A 22,140-nucleotide genomic window follows, 5' to 3' on the forward strand; every position below is an offset into this window, starting at 1 on the left:
ACAGTGAATAAAGTAGTTCCCAGAGTTTTATCTATGACAAGCAATTTGTCAACCTGTTTGAATGTAATTATACAAAGTGACATTAATTTGACCAGGAAGGGCATTTAAAACTGAAATAAATTGCTGGATAGGACTGTCTCAACATCTTTTGTCTGATCAATTTAGACATCTAAATGCTGTGAGGAAATCAAGGAGTACATTCAAGCCGGTCAGGAGGAGGACATCCTCTTCAAAGGCATTGCAGAGGATAAGAACCCCTTCAAGGAGAAAGGTGGCTGTGTCATCTGCTAGACTGGACCTGAGGAGCTTTTCGTATGTCAGATTAGCACCCAAGGACATTCTCCCTCCCCTCATAAAATGGATTTGCAGTCTGAGAAGACTAGACGGACATAATAAAGAAAGAATTTGTAAAACCTCACAAGTTCCAGTGTAAATGATTCCCCATATTGGTCAGGTTTGTAGCCTCATAATTTTACCCTTTGAAAAGATGCAATAAAAAAGTTGTATTTGGAAAGGGTTATATAATGCTTCTCTCTCATATGGTGCATAGTCTGAGCAAATGGGCCCATGTGTTGTTTCATACACAGAAGCAACTGTCATTAAATGTGCTTGTTTATAACTCATTTTTAATGTCTCCATCATTCATTGTGGAAAGGTTTCATGAGAAACAGATACATCTTCAGAGCCTAACTCAGTTTGCATACATTTAAAGTTTACTTAACTTTTTCTCATACATTTTTATGAGATCATTAACATTTTGTGGCATACATCATGGTGAAGGACTAAAGTGTGTCTGCCAGTTTTAGCTCTTCTTTATGAAAATCAACTAGCAGACAATCCCTATGATGAATGAATGTATCATAGGGAAATTAATGGTATGCAGTAGATGCCTGGAATAGAAGAAAATGTACATTAAATGTTCAGTAAATGAGCTTAAACATGCTAATCTTATGGACCCTTAAAATTAAGCCTGTCTATTTGTGACCCACTGTCACATACTGCATGAGTCAGGACTTCCCAAGAGTGATTACATCTATTTTTAGAGGTCTGAAAAGGTAAATCTATCCAGAATTTCCCAAGAAATCCGCCATCAGTAGAAGAAAATCCCAACTCTGTGATGCTCCAGATTTATCTAGTGACCCCTGAAGGGCACTAACCCTTAAACTGCTCTAATAGCCTGCATGTAATACTGAAAGTGGTGAAAGCTTTTTTTTGATAACCAAACAAACAGAAGATTTGTTTGGTGGTACTTCCCCAACTGGAACATGACTGAAAGTGAAAACACTAGGCAACTAACATTTACATTTTCCACTGGGTTAATGTTTAATCCTACAGAGAAACTCCACCTGCTTCTCCCAGTGGGTTACTGTTACGCTCACATCGTGCGCATGCGCACACGAGCGGTTGATCTTGTCAACAGAGATGGCGCTGCGCGGAAGATGTCTGCGTTTAAACCAGCTAGTCAGCAGCAGCCGTCATTTCTACAAATTCACCTCATGTGTTGGTGTCCGGTCGTTGTCTGAAAATGTGTCATCCAAACCCGTAACGTCCAGTGTCCCAGAAACCACGGGCGACCATTTAATCTACACACAAGAGCACTTTGCATTAAAGGAATCCCTCAGAAAGGTATGCGGACACTGCTATATAGCAAGCTTTGACGTTGCAACGAAAACAAGGCTACATTTAGCTTTGTGTAGCTGGTGACAGTTATATATCTATATATTAATACCCATGTGTGTTGCGAGAAAGCAGTAGTATTATTTCGTTTTATGTAACAGTAAGAAGCAGCGGAGGGCAGTATAGTGAAAGTGGGTGAGAGGTCACTGTGGTAGCTTGTTAGTTCCCTTAGTTGTAGCTGCATGTGTGTGTTTTCATCCTCAGCCTACTGTGCACTCGGTTATGGGAAACCGGTGAATAAGGATAGTAAGGCAGGCTGAGACTACACTGATTTACAGTTGCAACCACAGCCTCTGGCTTTGTGTGTTGTCATCCTACGCCCCCACATCCCACTTGATTCATATCAGCCCTGCTCTTGCCAACGTGTGCACCGTGGCTCTTATTATCTAAGGCTTCGTTTTTAATATCTGGTATCTACATGCCAGGAATCATTGTGTGACTGACTTGCAGCAATGTTGATTATTTTTTTGGGTGAGAAATGAATATTCACAAGCTGTGGTCAGGCTTGCAGTTTGATAGAAACTGAGCACACTCTTGACACAGTGCTGTCATAATATAATCACAATGTTGGAAATGGAGAGAGGTCACCTGGCTACAACAAGAACACAGCTATTTTTAGGTAAAGTATGTGTACGCTCTGTTGCTTTGTACAGATTGCATGTGTGTCAGAGATGATGTTAGCTAGACAGTGTTAGCACACTTCAGAGAACAGTGTTGAGTAAGTGATGATGACCCTGTAGACTTTCCTACACTCTTACGGCATAGGTCAGTTCACATAGCTTGCGTAAAAGTTTCTGATACATACCAGAGGGTTTGCTAAACATTGATGGTGGCTAGACAGTCAAGCCGGGGGGTTGATGGCATTCAAATGAAACTGCCTGTGAAGCCAGTGAGGAATGCCAATGTAGTAATCATATGTTAGGTCTCCCTTATCTAGAAGCCAAAGATCTTTAGTTGCATCCTTGAGTGTGTATTCTTCTGCTGGCTGTTCTTTTTTGGCAGCCAGATTGTGTGATATGGAAAAAGTGGAAAGTGAGTCTCATTTTCTGTTGTGCAGTACATACTATAGTGATTTAAAAATATCCTGGTGTACAGATGATCAAAAACTGTAATGGTTGCTTAATTGTAATGTGTTCAAATTAGTTTGCCAACTCAAACTGTCTCAAAAGCGTGGAAGAGAAGGCAAGATGGACTGTTTAATTAGTATTTATTTCTTACTTCCCCAGTTGTAAATGTTTTTGTGAGTGATTTGTACATTGGGTTAAACAAGCTACTATTTGCTCTTCGTTCGAGTAACGGTAGGTTTCCGTTACACATTAGGTGAGGGTTATGGACATGAGCAGGCATAAGATTAAAAGCCTTACATTCAGCGCCCATTTTCCCCAGGACAATAAACATAGCACCTTAATTATTTTTCAGAAATGTTTTCTTCTACTTAAAGTCAGTCTGCTTGCCGGCTATACAGTTAGAGATTAGATGTTTAAAAGCTGAATATTTGCAGCTGCAAATTATGGTAGTGCAAAAAATTATATGAAGAATTAGTAAGCAGCATGACTCATTTTAGATGTATTATTACTAGACAGACATTGGAGACAGAGGCTGCAGAAATAACAGCAAGTATTTAATTTAAGGCAGAGAGCAAAGATGTTGCGGTAAATGGAGGGAAGCTTGTTGTGTGACTAAACCTTCAAAAGGATTCCAGGAGGTTGAAAATAAACGAGCACTGGGAATAATGGGAAGGATGAAAATGTGACAAGGAAATGCAGAACAATATGTTGGCAGTGCAGGAAAGGAAACTTGAGGCAACATGGTTTATTAAAAGAATTCACTGTAGGGTAGTGTGTGTTTATAAATGGTATAAAATGGGGTTATAGGAAATCCTGTAGTGACTCCTCAAGGTCACTTTTGCTAAATAGTGCCGATGTTTCCACTACAAATCTTCTGTTAGTGGGTGGGGAGGCCGTATGGCCACGTTGGACTGTTGTCAATGTAGCTGTGTGTGTGGTAAATTGGTGTTCATGTGGTAATTTATAGAAGAGACAAACTTCCCATGCTAAGATATTAGTCAGTCTCCCACATGTACAAACCACCAAACCATCCAAGGCTAGTGTGTCAGCTGGGAAGTCATTAATGGAGACAAAAACCTGAAAGAGACTTCCCTTGCACTTCTAGGAAGAGGCTACTCATGTGCAGCTTCCCATGCTTTCAGACTGGGATTTCCCCGCACACTACAAAGCCATTGTTGGCAGTTTCACACTGTCAAATTACAAATTTTATACTGAAAACTAAGACAATTACAAATTACCTTTTTGTACCTCCAATCGGTAAAATTGTTTGGCGTTTAAAATCATGTGATAGTCGCCTGAAAAAGTTTCTTTTTTGCAAATATCTTTGACTCGAACGGACCATCAGCAGGACGCTCTTCAGCATCAGCTGATTTTTAGAATAAGTTGGCTTCTGGTTTGCCAACCACTTTAGATGCAGTATTTGTCACTGCTAAAGTGGGATAAATGATCAGTATCACAACATATCCTCATAAAGGGATTCTGAGGCATAGCTGTTTACTTTGTTTCATTTGTGGCTGTTGTCTTGTTGCTGTGAGTTATTTAACACGTTATAAGTTAACACACTTCAACCCCTTTGAGTTGGACAGAGAAGCCCAGCTTTTATGTGTTTTTCCAAAGTGTCCTGGGTGCCAGGGGAAAAGCACAGACACTCCAGACTGGACATTTTATAAGACTTGATAATGCAATGTTCTTGACCCTGTCTTACTGCTTCACAGTTTGGTGATGTGAAATTGTTTTGCCACATAAATAGTCCACAATAACCTTTGTGAAGACATGTAGGATCACTCCCCGATGACCTTTCCGTTTCCCGTTCCAGCAGCTAGTTGTCCCTCCCTTTCCCTGTCAGGATTTGAACTTGGAATGAGGATGAGGTTATTGCAGGTCAAAGGGGACCAGTGCCTGTCTTTTTTTACTGCTTTTTCTTGTGTTAGATGTTATATAAGTTGACTGATTTTCATAAATTCAGACCCAGGCACATGGTATCTGTTGAAAGTAGTGTCTGCTTGTCTGCTTTCTCTTTGAACGGTAAAAACATGGTGTCCGTGTTTTCTGTCTGCCTTGTATTCAGATGTTTCTCAGCCAGTACGTTTATCTTGGCCGGTTGGGTGCTTGGCTAGTTTGTGTGTTTTGGAAGGAGAAAATGAATGTGAATCACTTTTTGCAATCATGGAAAAAACCTGTGAATTCTTCTTCAGTACCTTTTTTTTTTTTATTTAGCTGTTTGTGCTCTCACTCTTATGCAGAGATTTAACGAAAGCTGCATGAAAGAATAATCAAATAAGGTTTATTTTCCTCAATCCACATTATTGCACATGGCTCATTTAACTCCTTTCACTGGGTGAGGCTTGGATGTAATGTTTTCTATTTCCAATAAATACTTCTTTTGTTTTAATCATTACTTTTGACTAGCTTTACCTACCATTGAGAGCATACTCTACTGAGTAGAGAAACACATTTGAAACACATTTTGGCTGACAGGTGCTGATCCGTCTGTTGGAGGACATTTTAATTTGTAATGCATTCAGCAAGAAACGGACATAAATGTTTTTTTCATATATTTCTTTCCCAATTGATTTGCTTTAAATGGCAGGAACAGCACTTAATACCAACATTATTTTCAAAATTCTGTTGACATCCTGTGCACTAAAACTTCCTGTTGACAAAGCCTGCTGTGCGAGGTAGACTTGTTAGAAAAAACTGACAACTAAAATACCAAATGAACTGTAACCCACACTATGGATATACAGCCTATTCTCTACGAAGCAGCTTGAGTTCCCGCAAAAAATAGCACAGTATGAGCGTCTCAATAGATTGGTCATTCATAAGTGCTTCTCCAGCTGTGGACCACTTCCAGGTGCTCTAAATGAGTCACGACATTCCAAAGTCTATTCCAAAGCCACTTTGCAACCCTCTCTTCACTCCCTGCAGACATTTTGACTCACAAAACCAGGTACTAGTTATGTAGAGTGATAAAGCACAGTGCTGCTTGAGTTTGGATTTGAGAGACAAGCTGATGCTCTCACTGCTGAAGAATAATATGTAAAATTCAGTGACCAGATCACCAAAATTAGAGTTAGAGTTAGAGTTCTGATATCGATACCAGTATTGAAATTTCCTATACTGCCTAAAATGTGATATTGGATACGCACCGACCCAATACCACGTAATCCATTTATATATTCATTATTTTTATTTCCTTCTGATAGAAATGAGCACAAAGCTGGTAGATGTATAGTATAAGCCTGTTATTAAAAGCATATACTGTAACAGCCAGTTAACCCCCTCCTTTATGGTAAAATGTTATTCCTAAACCACAGCTGCACACAGTTTTTTTTAGTTTTTTTGTTCCACTCTTAAAACATATAATATAGTCATCCTTCATTTTTAGGCAGCCATGCATCCCAGGCTTTGTGGCTGAATAGATGGATCGGCTGCTAACCCAGAAGGAATGTTATTAGTATGGGTTTCAGTACCAAGCTTTATTTTCGCATGCTGTTTCTTCAGAGGTTTTCGAACCCTGCCAAGAATAAAATGGTGGAGGAAACACAGAGTCATTAAAATATTGGCCGTTGAATGGTCGAATGCAAAGATGCTGAATATCAGCACTATATTGGCTACCAACAGTGTCATAAAAGTGTCAGTATCATCCCTCAGAAACCCCAAACCCTCAGTGTAATTTGCTTTCTTAAATTGTATTGGACCACTATACCGCTTTTTGTTACCAACATTGTTGCTGAATTCTGTCCTGGTCTTGTTTTTAGCACAGTTTTTCTGCTCCAAAATGACACAAATTGGGATTGAGCCCAATTCCCTATCACTGTTTTGTGAGCCAGCAGCTTGTCATATTGTATGTCACAAGCCAAGTCTCTGTTATCAGCAGGGGACTGATAACATGTACATGTAGGAATAGCGTACTATGCATACTGTCACTGTATTCATCATGTAACATTTTTCCAGCCTGCTTTCTATTCATTGATATGTAATACCTTATCTCGCTGTCTGCTAGAGATAGATTACACAGACTTAAGTCAAGATATGCAACGCACAGCAGGAAACCCATGTGTGTATAACAAACATTGTATGTGTTTTTTTCACTCATAATGTATATCCTTATGGTGTTATGAGACAGGAGGTAGAATTGCAGAAACATGCAAACATATGCACAGTTATGAATGCAGTTCCCAAAAAAAAATGATAAAGATGATTTCATGCTTACTATTAAAAGTACACACATAAACATATCATATCTCTGCCCTGTTTGCGCCATAGATCATTGACCAGGAGATCAACCCCTATGTGGATCAGTGGGAGGCAGAAGGCAAGTTTCCAGCCCATAAAATCTTCAAGATCTTAGGAAGTGCCGGCTTTCTAGGAGTCAACAAACCAGTTGGTAAGAGTGTTTTTTACTAAGCTCTGAGAGATTAGTTTTCAAAAACCAACGGAAGTACAATATTATATATTTTATAAACATACTTTTGGGTGATGCAGTAGCTCTGTGATTAGCCCCTTGCAGCAACTACCCTCAGATCCTGTTTATGTGGAGTTTGGCATGAGATAGCTCACAGGAATAAAAGTTGGTGTTTGTTTGTCCACGTGTATCTTTGTTAAATCTTTAATTGACTACCAGTGCATGCTGGGAAAGGTTCCAGCCCCTGTGCTCCTGAAAAGGAATTTAGGATTGCCTAAATACGATGTGATTTTGTTTTGTAATGAGAGACAACTCCTTTTGAAAAATGATGAGAGTTTAATTAACCTAGAGTGTGTTTGTGCATTAACTGGAAGGTCTGTTTGACTTACAGACCCAGAAGCCCTTTTATTTTGAAGGAGGTTTGTTTTCTGTGAGAGGATCTAAGGGGCAGAATAAGCCTGCCGGGGAGTGATAATAACCATCACATCAAAGTGCCAAACTCAGGGCTCCTTTCTTGCTGCTGGAAACAAAATCCATTTTGCTTGACTGTGTCTCACTAAGAATGTTAATTTTAACCAGTTATTACAAGAAAATTAAGTAGGTTAATATAACAACTTTGTTTAGACATGTCTGTAAGCAAACTATTAAATCACCTGTATAATCACCTAACAGTAAGAATCATTGTTTTTTTGCTAGCTTAGAATGAGCCATTGTTATCTACAGATGCCCCAGGTCGCCTTCCGTTGCAGCCGCCATATTGAACCGCCATGTTTTTACAGTAGTACAGAATGAACAAACCAAAACCTGGCTAGGATAGGACTCTTTTTATCGCATTTCACAGCCTCCGTAGTTTCTCCCTCACACTTGGAAAGGGAGAGTATACCCAGTACCCAGTACACCGCTGCCATTAAATCCAACAATTCAAGAGCATAAAAGGCAGTTAAAAACCCAAAATGTTTGGCTTGTGTTTGCAGAATAGGCATCCATTACATAAAATAGGTCTGGATGTGTTTTGAGGGCATTTTCTGGCACAGACATAAGTCCATTTGTATTTTTGGGAACTTTAGTTGGTAATCCATACAAATATGACAGCCAATTAATCACCTTTCCTCCAGCCTACATGATGTATGTTTTTGGGACGTACTATCTGGGTTGCCAGTGCAAAAGCTCCCATGATAAATCTGTAGCATATCTGTGAATTGAAAGGCCTTGGCACAAGATAAATATTGTTTTAAGACTAGAATTTTTTAATCCAAGAATACACCAGAAATGCAATCACTCTTAATTTAAGGAGCGATTAGAATTTGTCTGATCTTGTGTCCCGCAACAGACCAAAAACGGAAGAATCCTTCACTGTGTATGCGATTTGACCATCTTCGCTTTTGGCAGCATTTAGCGCCTCTTTTTCACAGCTGAATTCACTTTCCGTTCATTTTTTCTTTCTGTTTGACAGCCATACATTACGGTTGGTCTGATTTCGAAGTGTTCCCACTGTGATGATAGGTGCTGGTGTCACAGCAACATCCCACAACAGCTGTCTGCTACAGTATATCCCATTTCCAGATGTGTACCCAGCTGTATCGCTGCTGGGGTGGAGGAGGGAGTGGGAGTTCTGTATAGTACAGGACCACAAAATAGTTGTGGTTGTGATGTGTGTACAGTAATTCATTCTGAATATGTGAAGAGATTTGTGGGAAGTGTTCAGACAGCAGAGATCTAAAATTTCTTATTGCATATTCAGCATTACCCACAGTAATAGATTCATTTCTCCCAATTAATTTACAACCTCTCATGTTCGCCTTCATCTTGCTGTGACAACATCATGGCGATAAAAACAGCTGGTGTTTCTGCTCTGACCTTTGATGCCGAAAAGAACAAATCTGTGAAGGATAATGTTGGACAGTGGGCTCTGAAGAAGGTCTCACCACAGGTCTGTAGGTCAAAGAAGAGGGAGGGCTGGGGAATTATAATGTGCTGAGTACACAAGCCTTTAGCATTAGTGGACAGGATTAGAGAGGAGGAGCAGCAAAGACACACTGTGTTATCAGGTGGGAGATTATCATGTTCAGCTCAGGAAGATACTACTTTGTAAAACAGTTGTGAAAAAGAGGGTTAAGTATACCTTGTAAATCAGAAACATGTACTTGCAGCACAGTATTTAGTCACTAATTGTAGTGTTTTAAACTTAAATTGTGAAACCCTTTTCTAAAAAAGACTTTTTAGAGAAACATTGCACAGTTCCAAAATACTTGCTTAGTTATTATACTGTGGAATTCTTGCTGCATGTGGCTTAATATCTGCTATAATAGCAATATTACCATGAAAAAGTTTCCATGGTAGTCTACAACTAGACAGTCCATTTGCTGAAGTGCTGGCTAATGAGGCAGACTCTCAAAGAAAACTGCACTGAGTTAATTGATTTAGAGGCTCGGATTACAGGAATGGGAATAGGGATTTAGGAGTCTGTGGAATGGAGAACTGGTTCATGGGGTGGGAGGGGAGAGGTGGTCACCTTTGATCAGAAAAGAACTCAAGCCAAATGCAATACAACAAGAAGGACAAAGTCGTTTATCTACCTTATTCTGTTTTCATGTTACATATCCTCAATTTGAGAAAATTCTTGAAGGGGTAAACTACAGGGGGCACAAGTGAAATTATCTCAATTTATAGTTAGAATTGGGATAAAATTATGAAATTATTTGTTTATTAAATGAAAGTCTCAAATGCTCAATATAAAACTAAATAACTGTCTATGTTTTTGTTTTGTTTTTTCAAACATTTAAAACTATCATATTCTGCTTAATTTAAAACAAATCATAGGGGCCCCTGATCTTTTGGCCTACGCCAACCCTGAACTGCAACATCCCTGTTTTGAATCTGGCAGAGGAAATGTGTCATTCCCATCTCCTCCTCAGGCATAAAAAATGACCCTAAAACTTATTTTCAAAAATAAAATCTGAGAGTCAGCCCAACCAGTTAGCTCAAAAATATGATTCAGACTCATTTTTAATTCCTGTTTTTAGGAATTTAATGACTTAGTGCTCCTCCGGGGGTAACAGGTACTTGATAGATTTATGGCAGGGTTTCAACCTTAATTGGCAGCAAAGTTAATACTCCTGTTTACGCCGTTTGGTGCCATACAGTGTATCCCTTTATTTAATCCACTGACAAGAACACTCAACACTTATTTTCCATGGACAAGGAAAAGCATTATTACCTCTCAAAACAGAAGAACAGGAAGTTTTCTCAGGGCGGTCACATTCAGGGAGAAGACAGGGATGACCCTTGGCTTCCTGCCTGTTTTCCTCTGCTCTGCGAAAGACGTATCCGCATTTTACACCATGGCAATGGCCTCCTGTCTCCTGCCTGACAGACAGAACCTGGCAGCCTGCACAGTTTTCCCTTTAGAACTGAATAATTTTGATGCTAATGTTAAGATGACTAACCCCTTGGAGAAACTTGTGCTTCCAGACTTTTTCCTTTCTCACAATGTCTACTTTAGTAATACTATGATAAATGCATTACAGTGGCTAATTTTTCCATTCAGAACAATTACTATCACAGTGACGTTTCAGGTTTTATAGTCCATCACATTGTAATGTTGATGCACACGTTTGGGGGGTTGAGTAATAGTGCAGCTACACCTATTTCCATTATAGTAACTATCACAGGACGTGTCATGCTTTTATCATCAGGCCACTCATATTGCTGTGCACATCCAATACAGGAAGAGAACATAAAAAAGAAAACTTTGTAACTCTCTTCAACATGACCAGTGTCTGCTTGTGCTGCGCCTTTAAATTCTATCCCATATTTATCCTCAATGTGTCTTTCATGTGGAGCTCCAGCCGATGAGAACCTACACTGAGGAACATCTGGTATTCAGAAGAAACATATGTGTATAGGATTGACATTTGTGACAGATTTCTGTTTGTTTTTGTTCTGCTTGCTTGTTCAACCAGACGGCCTGCTGTTTTGCTTAAAGTGGGATAAACCTCAGTGCTTCCCTTCGTCCACATTACCCACTGCAGGGTTTCCAGTGCTCAGAGACTTATCACTGCACAGCTGCACCTGTTTCCTCTTATTTTTGGCTCCTCTGCTTCCTTGTTTGCTTGTCCCACTATATCTCCCTCTTTCTCTGTCCCCATTCATTTGCCAGAGTGTGCTTTCTATTATTCGATAACTAGCCTGACAGGTGATATTAAACCACTTTGCTGGAGTTGCAGGCCCCCGTGTGATAAATTCACTGATGATTATTCATTGTCAGTCACAGCTACTATCCATCATCCACTGGCTGGCATACTGTATTTAGTCATGGGAAAACTGTGCACAGAGCATTTCACAAATGCTCATTCTTGTTACTCTTGGCTGACCGGACATTATCATCAAGAGATTTGTCCTAAATGACTAACTGTCAGGTTACATTTGCTAGACCAGCATGAGATGATGATGTCCATTTTTTAGTTCTACAAAAAGACCATTCATTCTCATATTGTTTTATTTTGAAAGGATTTGGATGTGTTTATGTTTACAAATGACTTGAGAGAAATGCAGTATAAAAACGAGTACTAGCTGGCTAATTCCATGAATAGCTGAGCACTGAGTAACTATTAATTTCACAATAAATGCTGCAAGTCATGATGAAAGGCAAAAGACAGGAAAGGAGAAGAGATGGCTCTTTATGAGGATAACTGACAGAAAGTGGTTTTAAACATGCTTTATAATGCGCCATTCAACTCCATCAAGGACCTAAGGTCTTTGCTAATGTCTCCACTGCCAGAATGGACAAAATAGACATCCATTTTTCATTTTTTCAGTGAATGGGTTGTTGAAGAGATCAAAATCAAGTTTGATATACTAAGCAGAACAGATGTGATGACACTGAGATGAAAGTGACCTTTATCTGTAGCATGCTGCTGATCTCCCAACAGTGCTTTTTACACATAATTACAGATAACATAATTAATGATAACATCCTGTAATTAATTTGAGTGCATGCTCCAGTGCCAGCGGATCAGTTCAGAATATTATTTACGTATACCAGTGTATGTGTGTGTGCAGAAACATGCTAGTGATTCTTTTACAGAGATAACAGGAAAGATGGAAGGGAAACAGGGCAGGTGGGTGCAAGGCTAGTTTAAGATAACTAATGTATCGATGTATCCTTGGAAATAAGGAAAAAATAATCTATATACAAGAATCCATCAAATGTACAGTGAACTGTCGGGCTTCAACTGTCAGCAGTAGTTAAAGGAGTGTGTGTTTTGTCCCGTGCAGAGGATGGAGGCTTGGGTCTTGACTTCAGCTACAGCGTTGCGGTTGCAGAGGAGCTGGGCAACATTCACTGTGGAGGCATCCCCATGGCCATCGGTGTACAGTCTGACATGGCTACTCCTGCACTGGCCAGGTACAATCCCACAAACTTCATGATTCCACTGATATTTGTCTTAGGTGAAAAGTGCACAGCTTAGTATTTACCAATGCCCATATTCAGTGTTCCATGATTCCCTTAAAGTCAACTCCTAACAGTTTGGGTTGGCGTGTTTGTGTAAATGTACATTTTGCCTGAGGCACAAATCTGCCCTTTCTGGAACAACTAGTCAGTGACTCAGGCAACAATGTCCGCTTTGGGTTTTTCCGTTTTTACACCACCACTAGCCACTTGTGTCAGAGCTGGAGTACATTTTAAAACATTCGTCTGACAGGGATGTGTTTCATTTTGAGGTAATAAAGTGTTATTTGTTGCCACCCCTGGCAAAAACTGTCACGCTGTCAGCCTGCAGATAATTACATTGTTTGATGTATGAGTTTAAGTTTTTAACACCAACACCATGTCCAAACTTTAGAAGAAGTTCAGACATTTTCTTCATTATACGCTCCAGATCTACAGTGATGCCTGTCTCCCTTTTTCACCCATCTTTTCTTAGCTTGTGTTTATTTTAGTTTATTTTTATTGGTCTGTCGTGGACAATGATTTTACAGTGAATCATTGAAGTGATTATTAAAAGGCTCTGCAACACCATCTGCCTAGCTGTGGTGCTACTGTGCAAGCGCAGTGGCTGCAGAGAATTACAAATTATTGAACTAAGGATTATCTCATGTACAAGTTCTTTAATGTCAGCCAGTTATTTTTATATGTATGCAGATATAACTGTGACAAGCCAAAAATATTAGTCCATTAATATATTATCAGCGTACATGTCATGTAAAATCTGAAATTCTAAGTTGATTTACAGTAAAATGTTTCATAGTCCAGGGATTCTTTGACTGTAGCATCATGCTTTTTGTATTATAGTAACACTAGAAATTACAGTTGATTGTACAGCCCTTTATCAAAGTTACACTCCCTAGAGGGTATGTGTATTAATATATTTGGTAATTGTTTGACTCACCCAAGTAGGGCCTTGGCTTGTTGTGTGATATTCTCCTGCTTTGAAACAGCTGCTGGTGACACAAGACAGAACTCAGTGAAATAGACAGTTAAAGTCTCAGGAGCTTAATTAGGGGATCTACACTAGCCTGCAACGAGTTCTAAGTAATAAGAGAGGAGCAAAAAAAAAAAAGGGAATATCATGGGAGTTTCAGGATAAGACTCCCTCCTCTGCCCCACTGGAAATGTAATTGCCTCAAACATGGCAGTGTTGTTTTAGTTTCAGTGTTGCCACAGTTGCGCCGAACAGTTAGAGAGTTTCACACAACTTTTAGATTTAGAAAGGATTTGAGACATCTACATTTAAAAGAAATCAACAAGGTTTTGGATTCCCCTTAGTGTCAAAGAGTAACTTCTAATTAAAACTTACTAATATCTTTTCATTTCTTTGTATGTGTGTGTCTCCAGGTTTGGTTCAGCTGAGCTAAAGAAAGAATTCCTCGTTCCCTCTATCATGGGGGACAAAGTGGCCTGTCTCGGAGTTAGTGAAGTCGGAGCCGGCTCTGACGTCTCAAGTATGTCTCTCCTTCATCATCTTCTGGTCATTTATTATCATATAATTTCCTTTTTGGATGCTGAAGGGCCATTTTGAATCCAATAGTGCTGCAAAAATGATTGAGAAGCCAGAAATACAATTTGTTGCTGATATTCTCTCATGAGAGAAGGATGTCACGCTGAATGCAACACACTGTATATAGGCTCAAGTTCACTGTAATCAGCTTCTTTGTTCTGGATTACTATGTATTATGTTTGACTTCTGTAGTAATACACCAACTTCAGACTAAATTCTTAAGTAGTTCTTTGATTATTCATGCACTGAAACCTTTCATTTAACCTTCTGTCTTACACTCACGTTCACAATTTTTCTCTCCGTCTTCATGTATTTACACACTCCACCACATGTCGATTCAGGTATCATGACCAAGGCAGTGAGGAAAGGGGATGAATATGTAATCAGCGGTGGGAAGATGTGGACCACCAACGGTACCCAGGCTGACTGGATGTGTCTCCTCGCCAACACCAGCGATGGGCCCCCACACAGGAACAAATCTCTCATCTGTTTGCCCATGAACTTACCAGGTTAGTTATTAGTCAAATGATTTTCCATGAAGACAGAAGGCCTTTTCTTGAAAAAAAAAAAACATTTAAGCTGAAAATGAATGATGTTTATTTCCTCTCCTTCCCACTGTAGGAGTACACATCGCTCGCAAGATTGATAAACTAGGCATGTGGTCATCAGACACAGCTGAAGTGTTCTTCGATGACGTCCGCGTGCCCTGCAAGAACGTCATCGGCCAGGAAGGCATGGGATTCACCTATCAGATGCTGCAGTTCCAGGAAGAGAGGCTCTGGGCCGTGGCCAATGGTAAGTGAGCCTTTATTACAGTTTATCTCTCCCTCTCAATAGGCTCAATATGTCCAGACATTATCTCCCCTAGTTTTATTTACTTTACTTTCCCCACATCTGCCTCCTACAGATCTTTCTGTAAATTGGACGTTTCGGTGGATGCTTTCCATACTAGATGTTTGCTTTTTATTTGGACAAACATACATGAGTTTTCTTTGGCTTGTGTTAAGAAGAAGTGAAATTGTGCATGCTTTTACTGACAATGACTGCTATCAAAGAGAAAAGAAAAGGTCACAACTCTCAACCAAAACACAGCAAGTAGTAGTGAGGTCATGTCTTTATCTCTCTATCTTAATGCCTCCCAGTCTTGACGTCTATGGACAACATCATTCAGGAGACCATCCAGTACACGCGGCAGAGGAAGATCTTCAAGCAGCCCGTCCTCTACCACCAGACGGTTCACTTCAGGCTGGCTGAGCTGCAGACGGAGGTCGAGCTTCTCCGCTCCCTCCTCCACCGTGCTACAGGTGAGGTCAATTTTAGAAAAATTTAATTCAAAAAGATTAATGTTCAATAGTGTTGGCTGCACATGAATGGCTCTGTTCCCTCTTAATGACTCCCATGTTTGGCTCAGAGCAGTACAGTATAGTGGTCATAAGACAGCTGCTAGGGTGTGGTTTTCACAGCGCTTGGGTTATCTGTGTGAATGTGTGTTTATTCCTATAAATAACATTTATTTCCACTATATATGTATATTCACCTTTTTAGATCAAGCTACCTTTTCTCCAGAAGATAAGATTATTTCACCTCCAGATATTGCATATCCAAAAAACACTTAAAATCCAGATCACGATTGGCAACATACATGCTTGGATTTGCATGTACAATATTTTCGAAAAATCATACCAAATGGATAAATGCAGCTGTACTCTGGGCACTTGATACCATAGATAAGACTGATGGCTCAGTAACAAAGGCCACAGTTGACTCAGCTCTGCAAGAATGATTTGAATGCCAAACTAGCCTTGGGTAGAAAATGTGTGTGTAATGCTGCAGGTTGGTTTAAGAAACAAAGGCATAGGGTATTTGATTTTTTAAGACATTCCACAAGCATTCAAGAGCTATGCTAACTTTTCTTTCCATGTCATTTGTTGGTACCCATGTTAGTTTATAATTTAAAAAAAAGGCAAGTGGACAATTTGGGAATGAAGGACACTTTTATATGTAGAGACAGGGAGCAGGGCTTCAGACTCCACAATTAATGGTCAACCTGCACTACCAAACTACTGTTGTTGTGTGTACTGGCATAACTTCAAAACCCACAGGCTTGGCCACCTGAAGAACTGACACGTACCCAGCTCCTAAAAATACAACCCAAGGGCTTTACACTGCAGTGTTTATGGTATGAATATGTAGCTGCATCTGCCAGGCGAGTGGCCAAGGTCTTGTGATTTTCTTGTTGTGTTTATAACCACTCAAGTGGCAAGCAGCTGTGATTGAATTCCTTTGACTGGTAACAGTTCAAGTCCAGCTTGCTTGCCCAGGAATAGATCAAAGCTTTTTGCATCTGTTTGGCACAGGTAGAGAAACACACACACACACACACACACACAAACCTCTGTACACACTGAAACAGGAAAATTCATGCAACTCACACATGTTCCTCTGGTGGGTACCTACAATAGAGGCATTGATCAATTTCTTTGGAAAAGGTCTGAATGGGAAAAACCTGCAGGTGACTCTGAAACTGAACGACATTTGTTTATTGTCTTTGTTTTCTTCTCTACATTGTTCCTTTTAATCTACCAGGACATTTGTCACTACTTCTGTCCTTTTTTTTCTGCAGCTTTGTACATTAAAGGCAATGATGTCACCAAGCTGGCATCCATGGCTAAACTAAAGGGGGGGCGCCTGGTCAGGGAAGTGTGTGACAGCTGTCTCCAGTATTGGGGAGGAATGGGCTTCACCAGTGACGTGCTGGTCAGCAGATTTTACAGGTAAGACTTGTAATGACTGGTTTAAAGCCACTTTTTCTGTTTTCCTCATCATTGTACAAACCATTTAGCAGTGGTTTACAACATATAGCACTTCTGTGCACTTTAATCTTGTCCCAAAAAAGAATCATCAGAACCTAGCAGCACTAGGCACTAACACAGGTTGCTAGCCAACTATTGTTATATATGCCTGCCAACTGTGTGCATCTTTGTGAGGGTGTAACGTTTCTATGGTAACGGCAGTTGGCAGGAGCTTGAAAGAGCTTGGGTCACTGCTTTTTGCAAGAACGTTAAACATGATTCCTTAATTGCAAAGTTAGAATCTGAGTGATTGATGGCTTCTACAGAAGCACAGCATGTGATCAAGTAATAATAATTATTGAAGATAAAATTAAGGTCAGTCCTCTGCTGTGCAGTGTTGGGCTCAGTGTATAATCACTGTGTTTTATTCAGATTCTGTAAGCCCTTATTTTACGCTGTGCTGACATCTACTGATGGGGTAAATAATGCAGTTGAATGATGCGTTCAGGATGCACAATGTTGTTTTTAGAAAGAGAAAAAAAATGCTGCAGTTATTTAAGGAAATCCAGCTGATAGTTACAGAAAAAAGCTCCAGTGTATATTGTCTTTGTCTTTTCCACAGGGATACCAGGTTAATGTCGATTGGTGGGGGCGCTGATGAAGTAATGCTGGGAATCATCTGCAAGTACATGGACACACTACCCAGGAAGTGATGTCACAACACTGCTGATTAGGTGCTAATCACTCAAAATGAATTTCTGAACACAGATCACCTAAGTGCAGTTCTGATATGTTTGAAGTCTTTAGCAAGCGCGACTGTTTTGCATTTTGCCTTTGATTGTTGTAACTATACATTATGTGGTCAGAAAGAATAACGAAGGTCCTGTATTCTTGTTTTTAATGACCTTATAAATGTGAATAACCTATAGCTGAATTTGATTGTGCAATTTGTAATTAGAAGATTTAAACATTGATCATCCTTTGAAGACTATTTTTTCTAGAATAGACTAAGCAAAATAATGTGTCATTGACAAATTTATAAAACCATGTAAAATACCTGTTTCAGCACATTCTGTGTATAAGCAGGACACACTCGTACTGGTCAATCGGAGCATAAAATTTGTTTTATTTACATAAAAAAAACCATTTTTTACAACAAAGTTTAAACAATAATGAAGAACACTGCTAATATTGTTCTGTATGGATGCCAAATGCTGTAATGTATCCATTCATTCTTCAAAGCAAATACTCTAGATTATTAGTTTATAATCTATAAACTAATAATATAAACTAAACTAATATATACTATAACTTAATTACTTTTTAACACAACTTGAGCTGTATTGACAGATTTGCCATTTCATCACTGTTTATCATACAATACACTGCATTAAAGTTTTACGATACAGTATTCTTCAGTTGTTAACATGTTTAATGTTGTATCTCATCTTCTCAATCCATGTAAATTGGGGTGGATATCAAGTACATACATATACTGGCAGTGTCTACTTCAGATATACATTAACGTGACTCCTACTTCACAGTCATCAATCATCTCAGACCTGTTTTACTTTTTGGGACTCCATCAAATAGCAGTCAGTTTGGGGTCATTCTAAGAAATAATCTGACACGTGGTCACCCGTAAAATTGAGACACTTTAAGAAACATCCCCGCCTTTCCTAATCATCATTATGATAGTGAAGTTTTGAGATGCATCAGCCTGGCACAGACTAGGGAGGAAGTGGAGTTAAAGTCCAGCAGGGTCCTCCTATCACCTGAGCTTGATGAACCAGTACAGGACAAAGAAGACGAAAAGGCAGAAGAGGAGCATGTAGCACAACAGTTTGGTCTGACTGCCTCTGGACAGCTGCTTCACTCTGCCGATGGTGGCGCCAAGCAGGCCGCCTGTTGAGTCAAAGTCTGTGTCCTAGTGTGGGACAGAGGGATAAGAAGTTTAAAGTCCAGACCACGACACAAACGTACTTTAACACTGAGATCATAAGAAATGGGAATGTCTTTGACAGTGGTGGAATGTAACCAAATCCATCTACTCAAATACTGCGCTTAGGTACAGTTGTGAGGCACTTAATGCTTCTACATACGTTTGTTATAGTACTGACTTTAGTAACTACCCAACAGTGTATTGTAGTTTGAAGTAGTTCCCTCTCCACCAGCTGCTTCATGAAAATGCTGCTTACATGTTTACTGTTCATTAGACGTCTGTACATAAGTCAGATTCTGAGTGTGGGACCACAGCACTGTAATTTTACATGACTACATTTGACCTACTTAAGGAAATAATCTGAATACCTCTACAACTATTCATATTGAGTTTGGTAGGTAACAAGAGAAAGTGAACTCACCATATCGTCCAGCATTTTATTTTGGTATTTCACTTCCGTCCCAATGTCGATGGACAGCTGTAAATATCAAGTATCAATATACTGTATACATAAACACAATATAACTACAATACATTATTATTTATAAAGAATACAGTCCATATGAGAAAAGAGATATTACAGTGTGTACACTACAATATGTACAACATCAAACATCTATTTACCAAGTGGACAAACAACAACGACAACAACTGTATACTATACTATAGCATTCAGCAATAATAAAACACTTATTCAATTTTTACTTACACTTTTCAAAGCGGTGACTTTAGCCCTCAGTCCCTCCTGCAGGTGTTCATTTTCCTCTTCATACACACTGTACCCGCTTGCTACATAATTGCCAGAGCCTCCTTCACCTTTATGAAACGACAACGACAATGAATACACCGTTCATTCACAGTTTTTATCCGGTAATATGACGTTAAAGCCTGTACAGTTGTATTAGAGTTGTATTAGAGTTGTATTGGGCCATAAATACACACCAACGAGCACTCATTCAGATATAGCAACACATTAGCTAACGCTAGCAAGCGAGCTAACTATGAGCTTAAAATCGAGATGCTCGTCTGTCTCTTACCCAAACCGGCGCGCCTCATCTTGAACTAACTCTGCCCGGTGGTGAATGTAATGTGCAGAAGGAACTAATCAGACTAAATGAGCAGGAAATTACAGTTATCAGCAATCGTGTAGCTAACTGTGGGAAGTTTGTGTACGTCAGCAAACGCCACGACATCATACGGTGGCCGAGGAGCTCAATCCCTCCCCGACGTAATGCGTCAGAGATAAAGGCTTTAAAAAAAGTAATAACACAGGTGGAAGATGTGTGTTATTTAAACGATTGATACTACTACTACTACTTACAATAATAATAATAATAATGATACTAATAATAATAATAATAATAATAATAATTTAATAAGTTAAATATAACTTTATGTGATTTAAAGGCATACAAATGAACAAAATTTGAATTGTGTGCTTGTTTGTCGTGCCTGCAATAGTGTGTATGCCTATGAAAAATGTATTTTAAAAGCCATGTACCTCACCTTGAAAACACAACAGATAATAAGCATTTGAGGTTTTAAAGCCACTAACACAGACAAGCTACACTCATCAGCAGCAGATTAATGAGGAAATAAATATCATTAGAGAGGAAATAAACATCATTATTCTGATCAGCACCCGTCTTTGACTGTTTCTCATATATATTCTGAACTGACAACTTTTATCTCTGGCTTAAGAGGGGCGTTTAATGTTAATCATTATCAGGCAACAGTAAACACTATACGATCCTTTCCAATTAATGTGTCAATTTCGATAACTTAAAAAGCTTTTCTCTTCGTTCCTTTGCTGTCATGTTTTGTATTATCATGGGGTTGTTATTTAACTAGTAAAGTAGTCAGTGTCATGGTGAGCTATTATAGATATTGTGTTACAGGAACAATATCACAAGTTGTCGAAAGAGTCCAAACATTTTTTATTTTGCTGTTTTAATGCATGTTTGTTTTTTGTTTTCTCAGTAAAATAAATATTCCATATTTTCCTCATATCAAGAAGAATATCCAAATTAAAATCATATCATGTAATTATGTTTTTGTGTCATTTTTTATTATTATTATACATGTGTTGGGGTATATCTGATCTACTGTGTGGGCCAAAAAAGCTGAAAATTATATTTTCTCTATATTTATTTTTTTGCCAGACTCATATCACTTGGTCCCCTTAACACAAAACACAGTCCAAATTATTTCAAACTGTCTACGGGTCAATGCATGATTTACATATAAAAGAACATAATTGCGCTGTAATTAAGAAGAAAAGCACTAATTATCCTTACCTCCATATTTGAAACACAGTAAGTCCCACACAACAGGCATCAACAGGTTAATCTCCTTTGGGTGGGAAAAACATATTATTACAAGAAGAAAATTGCTATAATGTTCCTTCCAGACACAGACAGATTGTTTCCTTTGAACATTTTGAAATGTGACCACCATAAAATGGAGACAAATATCCTTAGTGGATTTAATAACGGGACTTACTGACACATCCATCTGTGCTGTATAGGATAGAAAAGTTTCTCAATATTTCCAAAATCGTAGAGGTGCTGTTTAGCAGTGATTAGCTTTCCTTAAACCCATCATACATCATCCCTCACCTAGCCTTGTGCCAATATTGCAGTAGACAGCTAATATGATATAAAAGATTAAAATGGCTTTCTTGATGTTAATTTATTCCAATTCAATATCTTATAAATAAATACAACTTTAAGCTCCTACCTACCATAATGCATCTCAATCCCACAGCACTCATCTTTTTATGTATCACCCAAAGGCTTTGCTGTATGCATGACCTTGACATGAGTGTCAAAGAAACAGAGGATATTGATTGAACTGTGCATGCATCCCAGCCTTTGTGGATCTGAGAGGATTGAGTTTATCAGATGGGTCTTTAGATAGGAGAAAGGCATGTGGACATTTGGAAACTGGTCTTAATCCTCAATGAAACTCTGTGGATCCAGAACACCCTTGGTGCAACTTTGGCTTCAGTGTAGTATGCTGCTTTACAGCCAGCTTGTTTCCATCCATTGAGACATTATGTATAAATTCTACCCTAAGAGTTTTGTTTTGCTGCTTCCTTTCCTTCCTTTAATTAGCATTATCAAGAATCATTAATTTGTATTATCAACTTTTAGGAAAAGAAATGGTAGAAAAAAGATATGTGATTGCTGGAGAAATGTTCAAATAACCTAATAATCTATGATGGATCTGGATAAAAGAGATACTCCCAAAC

At 39.0% G+C, this 22,140-nt stretch overlaps 3 protein-coding genes across 3 annotated transcripts in view; 2 read left to right on the forward strand and 1 right to left on the reverse strand.

The window, feature by feature from the left end:
- The window catches only part of gngt1 (guanine nucleotide binding protein (G protein), gamma transducing activity polypeptide 1), a 586-nt gene extending 163 nt beyond the window's left edge, over positions 1-423 (forward strand). The window contains exon 2 of the mRNA XM_035680799.1: positions 166-423. Coding sequence (XP_035536692.1) covers positions 166-291 — 126 coding nt within the window. The 3' untranslated portion in view covers positions 292-423. The remainder of the gene's footprint in view (positions 1-165) is intronic.
- A 971-nt stretch (positions 424-1,394) lies between these two features.
- Positions 1,395-18,356, forward strand: zgc:85777 (uncharacterized protein LOC405871 homolog). The gene is made up of 9 exons (XM_035681132.1): positions 1,395-1,626; positions 7,014-7,134; positions 12,430-12,559; positions 13,991-14,097; positions 14,495-14,662; positions 14,775-14,948; positions 15,296-15,457; positions 16,777-16,927; positions 17,568-18,356. The coding sequence occupies exons 1-9, from the start codon at positions 1,423-1,425 to the stop codon at positions 17,656-17,658; spliced, it is 1,308 nt and encodes a 435-aa protein (XP_035537025.1). The 5' UTR covers positions 1,395-1,422; the 3' UTR covers positions 17,659-18,356.
- On the reverse strand, positions 18,052-20,092 carry bet1 (Bet1 golgi vesicular membrane trafficking protein). Its single transcript, XM_035681134.1, has 4 exons — positions 19,925-20,092; positions 19,597-19,703; positions 19,309-19,365; positions 18,052-18,872 (listed from the first exon to the last, which is right to left on the reverse strand). Exons 1-4 carry the CDS (start codon positions 19,941-19,943, stop codon positions 18,717-18,719), a joined length of 339 nt encoding a protein of 112 aa, XP_035537027.1. The 5' UTR covers positions 19,944-20,092; the 3' UTR covers positions 18,052-18,716.
- Positions 20,093-22,140: the final 2,048 nt, after the last annotated feature.

The sequence above is a fragment of the Morone saxatilis genome, unplaced genomic scaffold, assembly GCF_004916995.1.
Source record: "Morone saxatilis isolate NCDOM2014 unplaced genomic scaffold, NCSU_SB_2.0 Contig9, whole genome shotgun sequence".
In the NCBI taxonomy this organism is placed as follows: domain Eukaryota; kingdom Metazoa; phylum Chordata; class Actinopteri; family Moronidae; genus Morone; species Morone saxatilis.